The sequence below is a fragment of the Dufourea novaeangliae genome, unplaced genomic scaffold, assembly GCF_001272555.1.
Source record: "Dufourea novaeangliae isolate 0120121106 unplaced genomic scaffold, ASM127255v1 scaffold14, whole genome shotgun sequence".
In the NCBI taxonomy this organism is placed as follows: Eukaryota; Metazoa; Arthropoda; class Insecta; order Hymenoptera; family Halictidae; genus Dufourea; species Dufourea novaeangliae.
The window spans coordinates 1419381-1440817 of NW_015373890.1; the positions used below are offsets into that span (position 1 = coordinate 1419381).

The 21437-nt window shown below is 39.4% G+C and overlaps 1 protein-coding gene across 1 annotated transcript; it reads right to left on the reverse strand.

Annotated features, from left to right (window-relative positions):
- Positions 1 to 5134: 5134 nt before the first annotated feature.
- On the reverse strand, positions 5135 to 20582 carry LOC107185920 (single-minded homolog 2). Its single transcript, XM_015573698.1, has 8 exons — positions 20393 to 20582; positions 17270 to 17355; positions 16561 to 16650; positions 15346 to 15567; positions 10215 to 10426; positions 8882 to 8988; positions 6571 to 7056; positions 5135 to 5940 (listed from the first exon to the last, which is right to left on the reverse strand). Exons 1-8 carry the CDS (start codon positions 20565 to 20567, stop codon positions 5135 to 5137), a joined length of 2184 nt encoding a protein of 727 aa, XP_015429184.1. The 5' UTR covers positions 20568 to 20582.
- Between the last annotated feature and the right edge of the window lie 855 nt (positions 20583 to 21437).

The window sequence follows — 21437 nt, forward strand, 5'->3', positions numbered from 1 at the left end:
TATGTCCTATGTCAGAAAATGATCGTTTTCGATTTTGCAGGTCTGAAAATTGTTAAATTAAATTGATCTTCACGTAAAAGATACCTGCAAATGAGCTGGAAAATCGAAAATGATAATTTTTTTATTTCGGGACAAAATTACCCCTGGCTGAGTCAAAATTACCCTAACTTACGATAATTGAAATCAGGAGCCTCTTCTTCAATATTTATAATACACAGACAGTCCACTTTTTAAATTCTTTAGTCGATATTCTTGTATCTAGACAGTAATTTTGTCAATCTTTGGTTCACGTAACAAAAACTTGTTTCACAATCATGATTGAAAATGCTTGAAGAGAGCTGAACCTCAGAATTCACAAATATTGGAAATGATCTTTGGATCAAAGTGTTTTCCTCGTCGTTCGAAGAGACTTTGAATCACGAGGATCGTGGAACTGTGCTCGCAGGAGATCACTCGTCTCGTGAAACCTGTCTTTTTAGACGTCCTGTTTAATGGCGGAGCGAGGCTGACGGCGATTATAAAGAGGCACGTGCCTCTCTTCATGAGCGACCCCATGCTGACAAGCACGCGACCACCGAAAGCTAACCCAAGAATCGCACAAGGCGCAATTAATTTATTGTTCGTGCCGGCCTAGTGACAATTGGGCGAACGACGGGGAAAAACAGGATCGTTGTTTTCTTCTGTTTCGTCGAAGGGTGAGACGGGACCGGATGCTGGGACGTGATCCTCCGTTACGCTTTTGTCGCCAGGTTAACCAAACGATTTGTCCTGTGCGGTATGTCTTCGTACGATTTTGCTATTGTTGTACACGCTGTCGAGTTACTCGACACACTCTGATCACATTACTTACTCACTGGATGATTTACTTTTATTAATTAACGCGTAGTATTATTTTACGGTACATAAGCACCGAAGATATTGTACTGGGTCGACCGAAAAGTTCGTAGCGTTTTTAAGGACGGACTTACAATCTATATTTTTTAATTTATATCATATTCTTATTTACTACTTCTTATACAATTTCTTTCCATTTTTTAATGAATTTCGTTGTATCAGTTATATATAACTTCGATCGTACTGGCTAAAAAACTCTTCAATCCTTCAAGACGTTCTCTCTTGATACAGAATATTGTAGTGATTTAAGGAATAATTATCAGATAGGGCAAAGGCTAATTAATTTGGTAGATGTTATAAAATCTTCCAGCTGAAGTTGTGTAATTATCCAAGTTTGACAGGGCATATTGAAAATGAACTTTGTGATTATTTATACGTCTTGTTGGTATTCCTCTCAGAAAGAAAAACAATAACGACGAATAACTTATATAGCAAATACATACAACTCCTGCCTAGAGAATAGTATATATTTACAAAACGATTTTTCCTTCGTCCAGTAAAAATATAACAAAGACATTGTGCTCGAAACGTTACGAAGTTTTCGGACGACCCAATAGAACACAAAAATTCTAGACATTAGATTATCTTCACAAATTTATTCTTAGTTCTACAGATAAACATTTTCGAATCTTCCGTGTGTAAAATCTCTGGAACGTTGTAAAAAAATTGCAATCCATTATTATACCTAATTCATCGTGTTGCCACAACGAAAATTTCGTTATTATTCTATTTTTGTCCCTTTGATTGATTCCGCGCCTTATAAATATCATCCTTATCAATATTTATCTTTGATATTTGTGAATATTTAAGCTTAATAACATGTTAACAATTTCACGAAGACGCGACTATTATCGAACGATTATTTCTGAGATGACAACAGAAAAATTTCATTTTTCCATGTTAAATAAGGTTTCGAAATATATTTGTCGAAGGAATTTAGTGGTTTTAGGAGAGATGTAAATCGTGTAACGGGCCTGATCAGGATAACAGAGGGGGAATACTTTCGACGCGCCCATATGTATCGGCTTAATCTCCATAATTTAGTGGGGAGGAAATTTGTTTCGGCACTCTCGGTAACGCTATCTGCTTTTCACGGGTACCTGCGGGGGAACAAATTGAAGGTAATGGGGAATTCCCACCGATGAATAGAAAATCCCACCACCTGTAAACCGGCGACGGTCGAATAGCCTACAAGCAGGTATTCAAAGTGCAAACATTAATAGACCATTCAGAAAGCATTCACTAGCAAAATTACTCGGAATGATTTCTAACAGGCACTGGCCCCGGATGAGTCAGTGACGAACAAGTGAAAGACTCTATTCAACAATCACCAAACAATCACGATACATTTGATTAACTACATATTATTTTTTGTTGAACGGAATTTGAGATTTGTTTTAAGATTCGATTAGTGTCTCGAAAAATAATAATTGAGCCAATCTGATCAATTTCACGAAATACAAAGTAGAGGAATTAAATACATTAATCAGATTATTTGAATTTAACTTACCAGTATATTAATATTATTATAATGAATTGTTTAAAACATAAGTTTGATAACTATTGATATTCCGTAATTTACGGAGAGTTGATCACTTCGGCTTCCGAGAAAATAAATTTGTCAGAAAACTTGGAAATTGCTTTTCTATAAATGGAAAGAAACAAAATATCTATTTGTTCAGAGAAATTTAAGAATTGTCCCGATTACATCGAGAACAAACATTATTCTCTCTGAATAAAACCTTCTGTTCAACTGGTTTATTCCCAAAAGTGGGTTTTCTTTCGATAGCAATTCCGATTCAACAACTCCCAAAATATGGGTCTACTTGGCTAAAAGAGGATCTTTTCAATGAACATAGTATGGCAATGATCCGAATTTCGTCAGAGGAAAATATGACTATATTTTTCTCGCACAGGTATGCAGCGCGCGCCAATACTTTTACAATATTTACATCGCTTACAAGTCTAATTATCGTACAACGCGGCGTAACCACTCTACGGAATTGTAACCGCGTCTCAATTTACACCGATATAAATAATAATTAAGATTACAATGTGTACACACGTTTTATCATACACGCGGGTTAGCTTCGTACGTCACTAAAACTTTTGTTTATTATATAAAATACTTCGATGATTAAGTGTACTGGAGAGACACGTCCAGGATACGTTTATGTACAAGAATTTCGAAGGATATCTCGATCCTTCGCGAGCATTGAACGTGCTCGAATAAAAATATAACAACGTGTCCGCACACACGTTTGTGTGATTTTGTTGTTGTTGTTTCTGTTCCGATAAGAATGGCGTGTAATTTCTTTGGTCGGTTGGCACAAGCACCGGTCAGTCTTCGGATCTATGATAGAATTATCGAATATGTACAACGTCCTTAAGCGCTACGACGACTATCGTCATTTACACGGCCTACGATTATGTACATCGCGCTACGCTGCCATCTTGAGAAACAATTCGATGTTATTTTCCGATATTTTCGTTCTTTTTTTTCCTGTTTATTTACAGAAGCAACGCTTGTAAAACCACAGGATGAGCCACGAAACGTGATCAGCTTACAATTAGATTATTCTACTGGTAGCTGTTCGATCGAAGATTTGTTTGGATTCTCATGCAGTTGATGGACGCCGCCATTTTGAATATCGTTTGAATACATAGCAAAAAATGATACCTTACCAATTGATTGTTATTAATATTCATAAATATATTTTAAATAGATAGAGCTGAAAAAGAGTCTTAACCTCTTCAAGGACGAATTTAGTAAGACCAGAAAGAATATTTTTCTTATTCTTCGATCGTATCAACCAATCGGTAGGATATCCTTTTTGGTTAGGGAATTTCCTAGTGAATATTTAATTACAGTATCCTATTGATGCTTCAATGAAAGAAAAACTAAACGGACACATACGTGCCAGTATCCCTTAAGAGGTTAATAATTTGTCCTTGAAGAGGTTAAGGGAAATGATATAGTCTTAATGTTTCTTTCGTGTAGAAGACAAAAAATTACTTGTTACGATGCTTGCCGATTTCGTCTCAGTATTCGCTAAAATATGGACGTAAAAAAATGATATGTTTATCTATAAAAAAAAACCTGAAGATGAGCTTGAAAATTCTGAAGAAAAAGGGGTGGCAAAAAGTTTAGGACAATCATCTGAAAGCTCCTCTTGAATTATGTTATAATAATTAAAAAAATGTTCGATCGAACAGCTATCGGTAGAATAATTTAAGCTCTTCACGTTTCGTGGTTCACCCTGTTGGCAGACTTTCGTTTGCTACAGAACACACTTTCTTTTGCGCATTACTTAACGTCACTCAACAGACAGGTACTTCCTTGTCCACGTCGATAGCAACAGAATTTCGTTTAATCACGTCCAGCGTGAATTCCACGGCAATCTTAACCCGTCGAGCTTGAGAGATTCTTCAGAGAATTATTATTCGTCTCTACGATCGAATTTGGCTGGATTCGACAATATCCCACTCGAATCGCCTATTCGAACTCGACTATGCCTTTCGTCTACGTAGATTCTATTTAAATTAAGAAAAACCGCGACGATATCGATGGAAAATTCTAATTAAATATACGAAGCATATTAGGAGGCAATCGACGATAATTCACACGACGTATTTAGAGAATATCGTCCGTAATAAAATACTCACACGAGGATATAAATAACAGATCGAATTACGAAAACAACGCTTAAGGATATGCTTATCGTTCGTATCGTGAACCGAAATCGAATCTTGTTCGCGGACATGTTTCACACGATACTAACTCATTATCAATGTTTAAATAATTACCATTATATCGTAACGTTACCACAAGGCTCGTTAACTTCGGTACGCTTCGAACGAAAACTCGACGTACCATGATATGTGAATAAAGTATACGCAACAGATCTAACGACGATCGATCAATATAGAACGTAGGTGGTCAATCACTCTTCTCTGCTCCGAAAATAACTCTCAGACGCTGTCCACTTCATCAACGTATTAGGTGCACCAACTCGATAATGAAATTACAATAATACAGAGTCAGACATCAGAATAATCGCTAAATTCAGGGAAAGAAGATTACTCGTTGATACATCTAATACGTCGACTGTACGTCCATCCTTAATAACGGCCACTTTCTCATAGAACTCGACCCCATAGATCGATTCACTATCCCGCGAGAACTTCTCAGAAGTCAAACATCTCCCTTCATCCGACACGATCGACGCACCTCGTTTACTCATTCCACCCTCATCCCCCGACACAAATGATTGTACGGAGTCACGTAAGCAACAGGGGCCACTGGCGTGTACGTCCTCAAACCGGCACTCACCTGATGCACCTGTCCACCGTCTTGTGGCTCGATCACGTTACCGTATTGTTGCGTCTCGACCCCGAGATCAGGACAATCATCGACGTTCAAACGATTCTCCAGGTTATTTCGACGATTATTCGTGTGTCCAGTCGCGTCACGAATCTGCTGGGAATCGACTATCACGCTTGTGTAACCCGCCGCGGTTGGTTCCACGTGATGATGGGTATGCTTCACGGGATTATTGTTCGTGTTATGGTGCCCAGAATGCGGGGGATACGGTGGTTCGTGGTGTTGTAGGCTACCAGGAGGGTTGTATGTGTCGTTGTTGTTGAAACCGCAATTCGGATACATGATCACGCCTTCGTTCAAGCTCGAGATCGCGGGGTCAGGCATATGGTGTCGGTGCTGGGGATGACAGACGGGCGGTAGAGAGTGAAGACTCAGCGGACTCGGTAAATGATTATCCATGGCGTCCGTGCTACCGCAGGAACTCGACGAGGTCGAGTAAGGTCTCTTCTGTTGGACACTTTGGGGGCTGTGCTGCTGTTGCTGTTGTAGGCTCGTCAACGATGTCGCATGATGGAGAAGATGAGGGGGATGTTGACGTTCTTGCTGAGCATTTTGCGGGCTGTGCTGCTGTAAATTCGTCAGGGAACTGGCGTGGTGTAGTAGATGCTGATGTTGCGATTCAGGTTGCTGCTGGACCGATGCAAGAGGGTCTTGATGCATGTCTGGAATAAATATCGAAATTTCAATATTTCTGTATGGAAGGGCATCGAGGGGGTTGAAGGTGTCGAATAACGATATACGCATAGGGAAAGGTTTCTGAGTTTGGATCATCGCCTAGGTTGGACCGTTACTGTAACTTGTCGTGTTTAAGCAATTGGAGTCGTGTGATAGACAATATGATTGCATTAACTCGCTAAGTGTACAGGGTGTTCCACTTAACGTGACCACCTTCAGTATCTCATTTGTTTTTGAAGATACAACAAAATGCGAGGGGAATCTATTATTTGGTTAAAAAGAGCAAATACTATGATAAGCAACAATTTTTATCAAGTCATATTTTTCGAAATTTCAAAGTCATTGATATTTTTTAAATCATCCAATGCCCCATAATAGTGTGATATTGAGTACGAAAAAATTTACAAATGTATGAAAGTGGATTTAAATAATAAAGCAACTACGATAGAGGGATTAGTGATATGAAATGGCATATTCACGGCCCATGTCTTTAAGGGTTAATAACTTAATTTTACTCGTCTTCATACATAATATTCATTCACTGGTACGTGTTCAATTACTGGTCCTCTACAGTAGTATTGGAAATATTGAAATCTTGCGATTAAAAGTCTTCTTACCTCCGTATTGGTAAAATAAATCAGGGTTGTAGTACGATCCATCCTCGTGAGCGTTCCCGTTCACCGCATGCGTCGCGTAAGGCGACGGCAGATAATGATTGTGATTGTTTGAGCCAATGTATTCTGGATTCGGATAAGCAGTCACATCCGTGTAATGATTATCAGGGGATTCCTTGGTCCTGTTCCGATACGCGGGAGGGCTGAGGCTGTGTTTGTCCAAATCATTCGCGCCTCCGCTAGCGGTTGGTGTCTCCATGGACGTGGTGGTAGGGTTCCCAGGACTGGGGCAAGAGGATATCTGCTCGGTACTGAGCACCAAATCCTTGTACTCTCGTTCCGTTAACACGTGGTTAACGGAGACGATACAGAGGGGCCTGGAGCTTCTCGAGTTATGGACGACCGTGAAGTACGATTGCACCCACACCCATCCGCCTGATTTCGTCAGGAACCTGTAGTACTTGGTCACCACTTGGCCCTTGTTCATCACTACGAACACAGAAGAAACGAAGGTATTTAAGCATGGACAAGCATTGTCATTGGTATATATCTTATAAAAACTGGACTTGAAGAGAAATCGATTTCTGTTACACCTAGAAGGACGGAGAAAAGGACCCTTTAAATAATCAAGGGGTTCAGTGCAAGAGGGAGCTACGTCATAAAATGTTGAAAACTGATATTCTTTATTAATTCTGGCACCTCTTGGGGTCTAATTATTTTCCCTCGATTTATAACTACCTTGCAAAATTCCTGCCTGTATTAAGATTGTATATTTATATATACTACTTTTCATAAAAGCCTTAGTATTACAACGCCACTATTGTGGCTACCCCCTTGCACAGGTTCCCTAAATTTATTCCTTCTTGGCCAAGTTCTGGCTTAAACTGCGTGATATAATTTATATAATATGATACGATCCGTTTTAAAACCGTCTTATCCCGCGAGTTAAACGGAACCTTAAGTTCGAGAATAATTCAGGGACTCGGGATTCAGATCTTAGCATAGATTACAAGCAAGTGAGCCGAGTACGTGGCAAGAGAGAAAATTTTTGGGGCGTTAACGTCGATCGTGCAATCCGCAGGCGCAGACATTAGTGGCATTATGTCAGGCTCCCTTCGAGTTGCGCTCGTGAAACTGCGAGTCTGTTCAAACAGTGATAGCAGTAACAGCCTCCTCCTCTCCTGTCCCCCCTCCCCTATACCACCACCCACCCCCTCCATTGCCCTATCCGTCTATCCACCCTCGCACACACCGACACTCGTGGTGTACACGGTGGCGGAGCCTCTCTTTTACTCTCTGCTCGTAGCACCGTACCGTGGCATTGTTCAATCAATAATGTACACCCTGTATGTACTATGTATGCACATACTTAGAGTTTAACGTGTTGGCGCGCGCATTCGCGACGACGATGACGGAGGAAAAAAAAAAACAGAAGAAAAAGGGAAATGTGCTGTTGTGCTTGGGCGGTGGTGTGCTGGGCTCTTTCTCCTCTCCTCAAAAACTCGGCTACGGAGGATGAGGGAAAGGAAAGATCAAAGGATATTTCGCCCAGCGAGGGCGTCGCCGAGTTAAGCAGCGTCAGCTGCTTCTGGCCTTGCGAGAGAGCCTCTTCTTCGAGCACTCGGATACCACGTCGACGCCTCCGAGACCGCTCTCTCTCGGACGGCATCGGGGAACATAGGGCCTATTTCCGGCCGACACCTACATACCGCTTCCTCGTTAACATTATTTTTCACTCGCGAAACTCCGATCCTTTCACTTTTTTTTTTTGCAGTATATGCGACCTGAACTATTAAAGGGTGGCTGGAAAACAACTTTTCGGGAAAAGAGCCGTTGAAGTGAATATCTTCTGCTCTTGCAGTCATTAGGAAATCAGCTCTGTACTCTTGGTGCTTTTCTGATTGTAACTCGAATTTGAAGGTCAATTTTACATTTCTAACATGTACTTTTTTTTGGAAAATATTAAAGTGTTATGTAGACTCGACGGTGTGCATCGCGAGTTTTATGTTTGCTTTTGTTTTTATTCCCCGTCTTTAAGTACAAATTATGAAGCTATTGTATCAGAGATAGAGACCTGGAATTGGTAATATATTGGAAAGAGTAATATATTCTTTTCTGGAAGAGTCACTTAATACACTTGAAATCGAGATCTTGACACATTAATCACCTTTCTCAGATCACGTACTACGTAGTATACGTTTTAGATATTTGGAAATGAAAGTCTGAAATCATCAACTTTCGATTTTCCAACAGCGAAAGACGATTGTACATTCTCACAACGTAACTTATTAACGAGTTTCTCGAAGGTACTTACACACTACGTGGTTGTATTTCAGGTGAAAGCCGTCGCTAGCGTGCACGTACTGATACAGAGTCTTCTCGATCAGATCGGGAGGGTTGTATCCGGTCATTTGCGTCACCCTGTAACAATTCCCGGGCGAGGGTAAGAAAAAAAAAACATGACAACGATCGTTGGGTTTTCTCCCCCCACCATCGTTTGGTACAGAGTCAAACACAATTCCTCCTCTCGCTCATTTTTCCTCGTATTTACAAGCAGCTCCGTGGAATTCCGAGTTTACATAACCGTCATCGGTGAAATCGATTTTCCCCGGGAGCTCGCGAGCGCGGACGGTATAAAATTTCATCCCTGCGTTCCAACGCGCTCGTGGGTCCTCGTATTTATACGCCACGTGTTCATTTCCCAAGCGTGGTACACGCACGACGAGGTTACGGTACACATGATATAACCCTGTCCACGGTGGATATTTATTTGACGCGAATGTAAAAAAAAAAAAAACGAACGAAAGAGAGAGAAAGAAAGAAAGAACGTCCAACGGGTCGGTGGTAACACGAAACTGATTTTAATGGCCGGGGCGCGCGACCCTTCGTCCCTCCGGCGTCGAAATATCGACGGACGCAATTCAACACCCGCCGTCGTAATTACACCGACAGAAATAATCTAGTTCCGTTTCCATATCGATTGTCTCATTCCCCCGTTTTTTTTCTTTCGTTCTTTATCCACCACACGGGCAAATAAACGTGATTCGTGGAGGCTCTCCCGTAGGGCAAGACAACAGTTAAAGTGCATACAGTAAATTCTCGATATCTGGTCGGTGAGATCTCTACGCTAAATGCTTCCGCTTCGTTGTCACTACTTAGGGGGATTCTGTACTGGAGGATCGACCGAAAATGCAATTCATGAAGTGCAGAAATCGTGTTCCTCTGCGATAACTGCTCGAAAGGGGTCCCAAGTTTCGAGTGTTAATTGAAAATTTACTGTATGATGGATGCATCGGTAAATGAACATGTATCAGTGGATGAACATTGTATGTGAAAACGAGTAAATTACGTTATTGAAATAAGCGAATGATTAAAGAAATTGATTTTTTTCTAGTTAGAAATGTTCGTTTACTTAGTATTGTTTATTTATTGGCAAAATTAGTATTTTTATTTTTTTTAATTTAATTAATTGCATTTTTCCTATTTTTCAACTTGAAAACTATAAGTTATAAAAAGGTATAGATATTAATCATTTAAAATTCGACTATAATAGCTACAAAATCTCTTGAGTGTTCATTTATTGGTGCGTTTACGCTACCCCACCCCTACTCTTACACTCGAAAGAAGAAGTCTTCGGCGTTTCTTACCTCGTGTCGACGAATATTAGCTTCAGATCCACCGATGCACGGAACATGAACATGTTCTGGTTTAATTTCACCTCCGTTATCGAGTGTGTCGGCAAGGATTGGCCGAGCGCTACTAATACAACATTCCGAAGTTGCTTCTCGGCACCGACCTCGTACTCCGATCCGACTGGTCCTTCCAACACGCACCTCAGGTAGCCGGAGCAGTGTATCACCTGTAACGAGAGAGGACAAGGTTCAGCCAAAATGAGCTTTATCAGTTACTTTTGTTGTTTTATTAACCCTCCAAAATAAAAATAAGCTGTTTGAGGTCACTTTTGATCCATATTGAAATTTTAGATACTAAGCATCATCTGGTAACACTTCATTCGATAAGAAATATGGGTTAAAAGTGACCTGGCAAAGTTGGGCGAGAATTAACACTAGAACTACCGACGATAAACGTATATCTACTTCTATTGGGATCGATAAACATGACAAACATTTGAAATTTATTAACTAGTTTCTTCATTTATGTATATCGCAGTGACAATCGCAAAAGATCCGAGAAAATGTACTTTAATTATCCTTATAAGGGTATAACCAATCAATCATTCTGACTGCTTTGGTAGTTCAAACTGTTAACCAAAAGTTAGTCTCTTTTTCATCAAGTATAAACACAGCTTTTTAACTCTTTCAGACCTGGTGGTTACATATGTGTACATGAACTTTTTTCACAATTTCTCACAAACCCTTAGGTACAGTGTGTTGCAGACACATATTTTTCTTATAGATTTGAATTTTTTCATGTTCTGAATGTTTTCAGTATGCCTAGTAACTTCAAAGGTCAATAACATACCTTTATTCAAAAAAAAAAAAAAAAAATATATATCATCTAAACAGTCTACCGAGTAAAAATGTGTAATCAAATATATATTTTTACACTTAAAAGAACATTCAGGTCTGAAAGGGTTAATTTTTCACGGTTTCACCGATCATAATAGGAATCATTGAAATACAATCAGCGTTCGGATATCCCGTTCCTCATACCTCATTACGTAATGAAAAATCAATCGAAGACCAGAGGGACAATTAAAAGGTCGTCTTACCATGGGAGAAGGTAGGCGATAATCAAACGAAGCGTCGTGATTGAAGGGGCGTGTACACTCGACACGGCGACTTATCGTTAATTACACATGTGTGCACGCGATTATTCGGAACGTTATTTCGGAATCCTGATAGAGCATAAGTGCGACACTCGAGGAACGACGGGTTCGCCGGGGCTGAAGTGCGGATTTTCGCGTGGAACGATCCAGCCTCCCTGGGCAAATTAACAATTCCTGCTTAATTAAATGGCCGATGAAACGAAAAAAAGCCTCGTTCAGCTCACTCTCTCTCTCTCTCTCTCTTCTACCAGCCGTTGCGTCTCGAGTGCGCCATGCGAATTTGTGAAGCAAATAGGCTTATTCGTATGCCCGCGTTGCATATCCCGTCTACCGTATGCAATTCCCATGCAACGCGCGCGAGTACGGGAACACGATGAGGGTGCCGCGCGGGACCTCGTGATAAAGGATAATAATTTCGAGGGAAGGGTGCTGCTCGCGACCTACGCTCGATTTCACTCTGGAAACGGGCTCAAGAGCGACGCGCCCGCTCGTCCCGAAAAGATGGCCGAGCGAAGCTTCAGCGGCGCGGTACCATTCCATTATTTTTTCGCTGAGGAAACAAAGGATATTTAGAATCTTTCAGGCACTGTTTTGTTAACACTTTCTGCCAGACTTTAGAAGAATTTATTCGTTACTTGGCGGAAAAGGATACTAAAGAGATATGAACTATGTATATTCTATTGATTTTGCCATTGGTTTTGAAGAGGTGATTCAGAAAAAATTGAATCACACGGACACCTACTACCTTTATCAACCCTTTCGTTGGTATTGGCACCTATATTGTTGAGTTGGGCAAAATATAATCTAAATTACAGAATCCAAATCACAATTACAATGTAATTGCAAGACAATTACAAGGACATTGTAATTAATTATACTAAATTTATAATAAAATTTACAATGTAATTGTAAAATTGCAATGGAATTGTAATTGGATTACATTTTGCCTAACTCTGCTATAGGCGTTTTGAAAGTTCGTTCAGAGTATGTTCTTGGCGTCTGTAGCCGTTTAACCGATATTGTCCCCTAACAAAACTTGGTGTTTTATTCTCCATAATGACCACTAAAAAGTGCATATTATATTGCTTTTGATTTGCAGCAAAATTTATTTTAATAACAACTTCGATACGTTTTTATGCTTCAATCCCTCTATCCTAGTTATTTTATTATTTAAATCCACTCTCACACATTTGTGGATTTTTCGTACTCAAGCTCACATGAAGGTCAGACTATTATAGGTCATTGGATTTGTCTTGATCTCAACTATTATAAATATGTAGTCTCATTTAAACAAACATCGATGACCTTGAAATTTCGAAAAATATGATCTTGAGACAAATTGTTGCTTATCATAACATTTACTCCGTCTAACAAAATAATACTTGTAAATTAAATATTGAAGGTGCCTTGTTATCGTGTAGCTTGACATTTTCTGCAGTCGTTATCGCTAACGAAAAATTTGCTGTTTGTAGCATCGGTCACAATTAGTTATCTGCAGCAACCAAATGAGTTAAGGGTTCTATCAAGATCTAAAAAGAAACAGAATCATCATCGTACGTTAATAAACATTTCGCTAATTCGAACGATATCTATAAAGCCAGATTCACACAAGCAGTCACAATACGGTCAGATCACACGTTTAATCAGACAGCTTGTCTTTATCGCTCACACATAATCCAATGAGATAGATATAATTTAAATTCAGACTGATCGTGATCTAACCGTACCTTTGCCCGTCAATGTAAATCTGGCTTAATTGTTACAGATACATAAAGCCCGCGGAAACGAGCATAGCAAGTCATTTCTTCGTTTCTATTGTAATCCCCCTTACGAGTTTTAAAGTCCCTTTGTCGTTCCAAAGACGGAATCGTCGACCCGGTCTCTGTCCGTGGCACACGTGAATCCGTGTGTAAATCGACGAAACGCGTGTGCTAGCACTTCCACAAAGATAAGCCAACTACCGGTTCGGTCTTTGTGCGTCTCTAAGTGCCATACAAAAAGCTGGCTCGGTTCCCCAAGCCCCCCTGCCCCCGCCTTGGGGGCGCTCGCCTAACAGCTTACAGGGGTTGCATTCATGACTTCGCTCAACGCCTATTGGGGTCTCTTCTGTGTACGATTTTGTCGAGAGCCACGGTCATCATAGGCACTGTCGGGCTTGAACGAGCTATTTGCCAAACATTTTCCTTCTCGAGGGCTGTCTCTCCTTTTGCTCGGCAAGTGCAAAGTGTCGCACAGGTCCCTTTCGATTACCCGACACCCACCAGGATACACACCGTCCACCACCCTTTTGCGGCCTTAAGCAGCAATGACCGTCGTTATTGTTCGAGCATATGTCGAACATTTGCTCCGAACCAGCGATCCCAATCCGCAGAAACGGCCCCGGGAGAGGGGGATGGGTTTTCCCGATTTTGGTAAATCAAGCCGATGTTAACGATCGTAAATCGAGATTAGCAAGTGTCGTTGGAATCTGGAACCGGTCGTTTCGGTGGACTTAAGCGGATTGATGGAAGTAATTGGAATGACTCGTGGAATAATAATCGTCTTTGCAACCTTGCGGGCTCACCGATTCGAGGAGGAAATGAATTTGTACCAGGCTGCTCGAATAATTAACGATGGATTTTCTTTTATTCGCGATATTGGTACAAGGCTGAATTGGACATATGTTTATGATGCTTCTTTTAGGGTACCTTCTATGTCACGTTTTATTCGAGGATCTATTCTGATGAAACGATTTGGTATATAATTAACGAGTGTTAATTGAACGAAACCATTATTTGTTTTATGAAATCATTCGAGGATAAAGGGATATTTGAAATGCAGGGACATTGCAATTCGAGCAAATCAAAGGGCATAATAGAATACGCAAAAATAAAAGTTTCCTCAAAAAGAAGTGTTTTGTAAATCGGTTAAAAATGAATTTCGGATATGAGACACAACAGTGGCCAATGTTTTTATTGCACCAGAAAGGATGCAACGGAGTGAATTTGAGCAGCGCGCATCTACCTGGTGGCCGTATTCTTTTCGAGTCGCGCGTGACCAGGACAATGCCGTCCCTACTTAGCTCGCCGTTCCTTATCTTTTATTTAGCATTTGAATTTTTATTCGTTTTATGATTTCCTGTGCAAGCAGCCCGGGCGTTATGCTAATCATCGATCGGCTTTTCTCTTCCGGTCCATCCGGGGATGCCTTTAACAGGCTTGTTTGCCACGGATATTGTGCAATTCACGAATGCCAATAAACCCATAATTGGTCGCATATTTTCATTTTGGCGGATAACCGGGCGTCGTTTCTTTATAAGTATAGAAAGTATGTAATTATTCATTCTTATTTTTTTTCTATACAAAAGTATATATTTAATTACTTTAACGTCGATTCAAGCACCCCTGTTGAGAGTGATCCGAAGAGGAGTGTCTAATAATTATGATATTTATCCATTTATAATGCCTTAAAGCTTTGAAAATTCAATATAATCAAGGTTCTAGTAAAATTTAATATTATTTATGTGGTATTGTTAACGCAGCTAAGTACAAAATTCAAAATTCTGTCCCATTTTAATTTTTATATATTGGCATTTGAAATTGTGAATTTGCATAAACTTCTGCTGTCTACTAATAATCCACGAAAAAACTTAGTTGCTAATACTAAAACTACCAGCGTTGTAGCGTGCATAGTCTATTACAAAATATATAAACGCATATTTGCTTCGATCGGTGGATGAACGTGAAAAACTTTTGAAAATTTAGAAATTTAGAAATTACCTAATTTCTTCATTTTCATATCATCATAAACGGTGCAAAAGATCTGAGAAAATGAGATATTGACATTTTTACTTGCTTGGTAGTTCTAGTGTTAATTCTACGATTACCGCGAAAAACTTGGAAAATTATGAATGGCCGTAATCTTTTGGCCAGGGATTGTATGTTTAACCACGATGATTTTCGATCTGGAGTTCTGAAATGTTCAGTGTGCCCGTGATTTCGTTACGTTACCTTGTATCCTTCCGTGACTAGGCCTGCGTTCCTCTTCGCCAGGATGCATTTCATCCTCAGAGTGAAGGCACGTTCCAGGTCGATCTCGCCTCGCGAGTTCGGCGGCGGTAAAGTGAAGCCCGACAGTCCCACTGGGCCCTGCGGAAGCGACAAAACCGAAGCCAGCTCTTTGTGGTCATCAGGATAGATGTACTCGAGAATGTTGTTCCCCGTTAACTCCACCTGCACCAATCAACATTTTCCGTCAGTGGATTCCGGATTCGCATGAAATATCATTAACATCGAGTCTGTATATGCGTCAGTGATTATGAAAGTGGCCGTGAGTCGTGTATTTTTACGTTTCGAAAATACTTTCATAATATTGAAATATAAATCGATGCAATCATAATAAGGAAAAAATTCAATATTTTAGGTTTTTTTCAGTTACACCAGTTTCACAATCACTACAGGCATATATAACTGCTTTTGATTTTGTCACTTACAGATACGACAATTCACGCGTGTATATTCGACCCATAGATTTTATTAAATGAACATTCATTCCAGGAAACTGTCCTTGCGAATACTATTCAAATATTCTAATGAACAGCTGACAAACACGAAATGTATTAGGCGCACCAATAAGTAGTCCACCAATTTTTGTGAATTCTTTGTATTAGTTTCGATATGATGCAAATATCTACTCTATTTTAATAATATTCATTATTTGTTCCCATCGTCATGAGTCGTTTTGACTAAACAGAAAATTTGTGAGATATTCTGAATATTAAATGTATTTTCACTGTATTGGAACTATAGTGAATCACTTATTGATACAGCTAATAATTCTGAGCATAAGGCTTTCTAATATAATTAAACTCTTGCGTAACATACACTGCTCAGCCAAACGTTTGGAATCACCTGTCGATTTTTATTAAATATACATTCCACGACAGATTTCTTTTTAAATGATCGTAGTTTTTTTATCTGTTCGTTTAATACGAGCGATTCGGAATTTTTCAGCGAGCAATGTATTTTTACCAGGAATTCTTTCCATCGGCTCTTTTCAGACGGAACATAATCGACGAAAGCTCGATAAGATATTTTTTCGATGTTACGAGGATAGGAAACGAAAATGCATGTTTTTATATATTTCCTCATCTGAAAAGACCCGATCTGGTGCACTGATGTGAAATTAATGATTACTTATTCAATGAATGAAGGGATATCTCCGACCTGCGCTAGTCCCAAGTGCGTGCTGGCCGTTTCGCTTATGTACATAATTTTCCCGTCGGGCGCCACGACGAATATGAAACCGTCCAGGGTCTGAAACGAGAAACCGCTCGATCAGGACCGATTGCTGAAAATAATTTTGTATTGTGCCTCTATGGCCATTTTTCACACATAGCCGAATCAACCACTGGACCGTCGACCATTATAAACATCGTTGGTCGTATCAAACATCATAATGAACGTATTCACTAACGTGTGGTTCATATATACAACTTAAAACAATTGTCCGAGAATTTCTTTATGAATTTATAAAGTGCAAGAATTAAATGCTTCGGTATATTTCTCATGGATACTGATCGTATATTTAATATGTCAACTTTCATCCATCCCTTGTGTCAATTTGGTACATTTATCTCTTGAGAAATAATGTGATTCTGTTATGTGTAGGTAAATTTAACCGAGCCTTTGTGATTTTTATTTTAAAGAATTTGCTAATTTGACTATGTATCTTCTTATTATATTAATTTTTTATCTCTGTGTCAATTTGACATCGAAAGACAAATGAAGTTGGGAAAATGAGGGACGGATGAGGGGTAGTTTTTAAATTCCAAAAATACAGTGAATGTTGCATTTTTTTTTCTCTAAAGTGGCACATGTAATTCGATGTAGTAATTCACGTGTTGGCGCGACATAGAGAACGATGAGTACTTACTTGCAATATATGACTGCCGAGCTCCTTGATGGCAGTTTCCAGGGGGTTGATGGGTGGCGGGACGGCGCCCCATTCGTCTCCAAAACCTGAAACATTATTTCGCCGCGGTGAGACTTTTGGTTGCGAATACGGTGAACCAATCTTCGGGAGTGCAACCGGAAAAAAACTGTACATAATTTATGTCTATCCGCAAACATTGTTCTCAACCGGCCCTTTTCTAACCTTCACAAACGTTCATCTCTTGAAATTCAAACGAAAGTCTCAATTATTTATCCCATGCAATGAAAAATCTTTAATTTTATAAACTGTATACATATAAACAGAAGTAGACAAATGAACAAGTTTTTATGAATTATAGAAATCTTTTTCGATGACGTCATCATTCACTGACAATATTCTCACATCTTCATGAATTTCGGAATTTTCGTAAATTTTGTCTTCTATTTTTGATCGAGATTGACGGGAGTATGCGGAGAACAATAAGACATGGAACAAATTTTCCATGGTTAATACTAAATAAATATAGATCTTTTTTGAAAAAAAAAGAAACTTCTTTTTTGAACATTTGAGCATTGAACATTGAAATTTTGAGGTATGTAATGTTAATTACTATTTGAGTTATTAATAACTACTCTTACAGAATCAGTCCCGTTAATTTTTTAGACACACCGTACACCATATTACGAATAAAACGGAGAAATTTCGCGCGGGGTATCAAGCTCCGAAAGAAAATTGTCTTGTCTGGAGGGCATGGCACACATTGTAACACGCGTCTCCTTATCCCGATGATCCAATATACATGTTTCCAGCGGTGTTTCATACTCAACGTGTAACTAAGCCTATAGCCAAGTATTCCGTGTCCGCGCATTAATTACAATACACCTCTACGCGCGCGTGTGCAGGCTATAGGGGCGTGTTTTCTGCAGCCGTCGCGGAATTTCCGCGGAAAATGGCTTGATCATTGTGTACCACCGTGCAGCGCGCAGCTATTCCGTTAAATTTTATCAGATATATAGTGGTTATCGACGCCCACGCTGCTAATAGATACGACGGGATCGTGATTGCATAATAATCGTTCGATTAGCACGCCGCGATAGGACATCTATCATTTCGCGTTGCAATTACATCCAGGGAATCGTCGAGTACACAAATTCCAATTGTTACGAGTACTCGTGGTTTTCTGTTTATTCGTTGCATTACCTTCTGAACGAAGTGTATTTTAATTTTGCAGTAAGGTAACTATTAATTAATAACTCTACTTTCCTGTTTTACAATTGACAAGAATTTTTTTTCTTATAAGCAATCCATTTCGTAACAATGTATAGGAAACAGTATTTTTTTATATTTTCATGGAATCTGAATAGTTTTGAACGCTTGAACGAAGATAAAATGATAAGTCTATTTGGGTAATCTGATCGATAGAAGTGTGGTAATTATTTTGTGACGGTGATTCGATATTCATGTTTAATCGATACGTCGAAAGAATTACTTCACGCCCGTTTATCTGTATTCTGCCACATACAGAAATATTTTTTCATACACAATTCAGTTCATAACAATGTATAGGAAATACTTTTTTTATATTTCCAGGAAATCTGTATAGTTTTGAAACTCGAAGATAAAAGGATATTTCCACATTGTGATAATCCGATCGATACAAGTGTGTTAATTATTTTTGTGACGGTGATTTGATATTCGTGGTTTGTTCGATACGTCGAAAGAATTTCACGCCCGTTTACCTGTACCCCGCCCACCGTTAATTTTCCACCCGGGGAGGAAAAGACGCCCCTAAAAGGGTCGCGGCGAGGCGAGGGCGCCGCGTCTCTTTTTCGTTCCTTCCTTTTTTCAACAAAAAGAAGAATAAAGAGACGCGGCCGTATTCTAGAGGGATGCAGCCACTTGAAATTCAATTCACCGATGTCGTAAGAAGGGCGGCGAGACGAGGAGAAGCTATTGTAACACTATAACAGCCCCCATGCTTTGCTTACAAAGCACCGGGGGCTAACAATGCATTAAGTGCGCAATCACATCCATCTCATCCGATACTATTTGCCCTTTGCGCGTAAGTGTCCGGTGCCTGAATTAATAAAGAATACCGTTTCATCCGTTTACCGCTAAGTGAAGTTTATTGCCGGCACGTGGGTTCCGTCGCACGCCGCCCGTTCCTCCTGTTCGTTCGCGTGGAAAATCAATCGATTTGTTTCTTGTTGTCTGGGCGGTTTACCAAGGGGTGTTCAATTAATGGGGAAAAAAGGGGGACTCCCTGCTATTAATTTTCTTTACAGAATATCGATTTCACCATTTCAGCGAATCGACTTGTTATTTACGTTTTCTCAGCACGGGTGGTTATTTTTATGATTATGTTACCGTTACTTCGTTAAAGCTAAAGAAACCTCTTCGTTTATAGCGTTTATTACTTTTTTCTTGCATTAAAAAGAGAAAGTTTCTATTATCCGTTCCTTTATGGAGTTTAGCCAGAATCACTAAAATGTGTTCTATTAGGAAGTGATTGTTTTAGCTGATTCTACTTAACCCTTTCGTTCCCACTGTAGCCTACGTATTACAAATGACGAAATAAAATATTAGTATCGTGTTTTTTTTAATATCTGTTAGTATATAATAGTTTCTTCTAATCTTGTATAGACGACAGGACGTAAATTTTAATATACATTTAAAAGTTTCTCGGTTAAATAAGACATTAGTTTTCTTAAGTCCAATAAAAACTTATAATGTATACATGAAAAATATCCTTTTTCTTAATTTTTAGATGATTTAAGAATGAAAGGGTTAACACGTTCTTGAATGTTCGGTCATCCATCGCAGAAGTGAATAATGGAATTGTTATTACATTGAAATGGAAACGTTACATACAAATACAAACAAAAGTATTCTTTCTCATAATTGTTAGATAATTTGAAAATGAAAGAGTTAATGCGTTCATAGATTTTCGAACATCCTTTGAAGAAGTGAATAATGAATTTGTTACCGTGTGGAAACGCTAGATGGAAATACAAAAAAAGAGTTATTCTTTTTCGTAATTGTTAGATAATGTGAGAATGAAAGAGTTAATACGTTCATGAGTTTTCGAACATTCTTCGGAAAAGTGAATAATGAATTTGTTACCGTGTGGAAACGCCGCTCGTATCTTCAAGTAACTGGTCGTCAATCGAATAATGCTGGCCTTATCCAGTTGCGTGGTGATCGCTATCGGAAGCGGCAACAGCATCGCGAGCTCATAAAATTCTCGATTCTCGTTCTCGCGCCGCCAACGGGCCGCATTCTTGCTTTTCTCCTTCATCACGACTTCCTGCGGGCCGGACGCGGTGTGGATCGAGTTGTTGTTGAGGCGATGATTGTGCGAGCTCAGATCTAGAGTGTCCGAAGTTGACAGGCTGCTGCCTGAAAGAAACAGAAAACCAAGCGAAACGTTAAAAAAATAAATAAGAAACTAAACCACCAACTTAGCGTCGATATATCCAAGTTTGACTTCACTTCTGGTTCGCGCCCTTTAATTTAACGAGACGAAAGAGAAGGAGAGGATTAGGAGTGTCCTACAAAAAAAGGGACGGTAACACGAGAACTCACTAATTGCTTCTTCAGTTGTCTACCAGTTGGGACTCTTCGAAAGTAGGACACGGTCCTGCCACATTAACACCTATACCACTTACAACATTTTTTTTCTTCTGTCTTGCCTTCTTAACATTGATAACCCTCTCGATTACGATCCTGCCTGAATTTAATTCAACGACTATTTACTACGTACAATAGATAGGGGTTTGGAAATGAACCTTTTCATGATTTTTACTGAGTTGTAAAAAGAAAAAATTTAATTGTTTTCTATTGTACACATAACACAAACAATGATTTGCTGATTCAAGTGGACGTAACGAATAAAATTCATGTGTATAGGAACATTCGAAGGGCAATCTTCGTCACGAGTGTAATTCGTTATCTTCAAGCTAGTGTTCGATCGTGTGCAAACAATATATACAGGAATTTAAAAAGAAAAAACAAAAAAGGAACGATTTCGCGCGCGATGTCGTATCGAAATAAATTTAACGAGCAACGTTGCTAATATCGCAATCGATGGCAGAGCGTCGAAAAGGGAGCAAACCGTCATTAAAACGCCCGGCAAGAGAGCAACCTAACGACGTAGCTACCCATCTAC

Bases quoted from the DNA above. Each gene is read 5' to 3' on its own strand.
- LOC107185920 (XM_015573698.1), bottom strand. From the start codon at position 20,567: ATGAAGGAGAAAAGCAAGAATGCGGCCCGTTGGCGGCGCGAGAACGAG. The intron at 8,989-10,214 runs GTAAGAAACGCC...GAATTGTTACAG, and splicing joins CTAATATTCGTCGACACGAG to GGTGACGCAAATGACCGGAT. The intron at 5,941-6,570 runs GTAAGAAGACTT...TATTTATTCCAG, and splicing joins TTTATTTTACCAATACGGAG to ACATGCATCAAGACCCTCTT.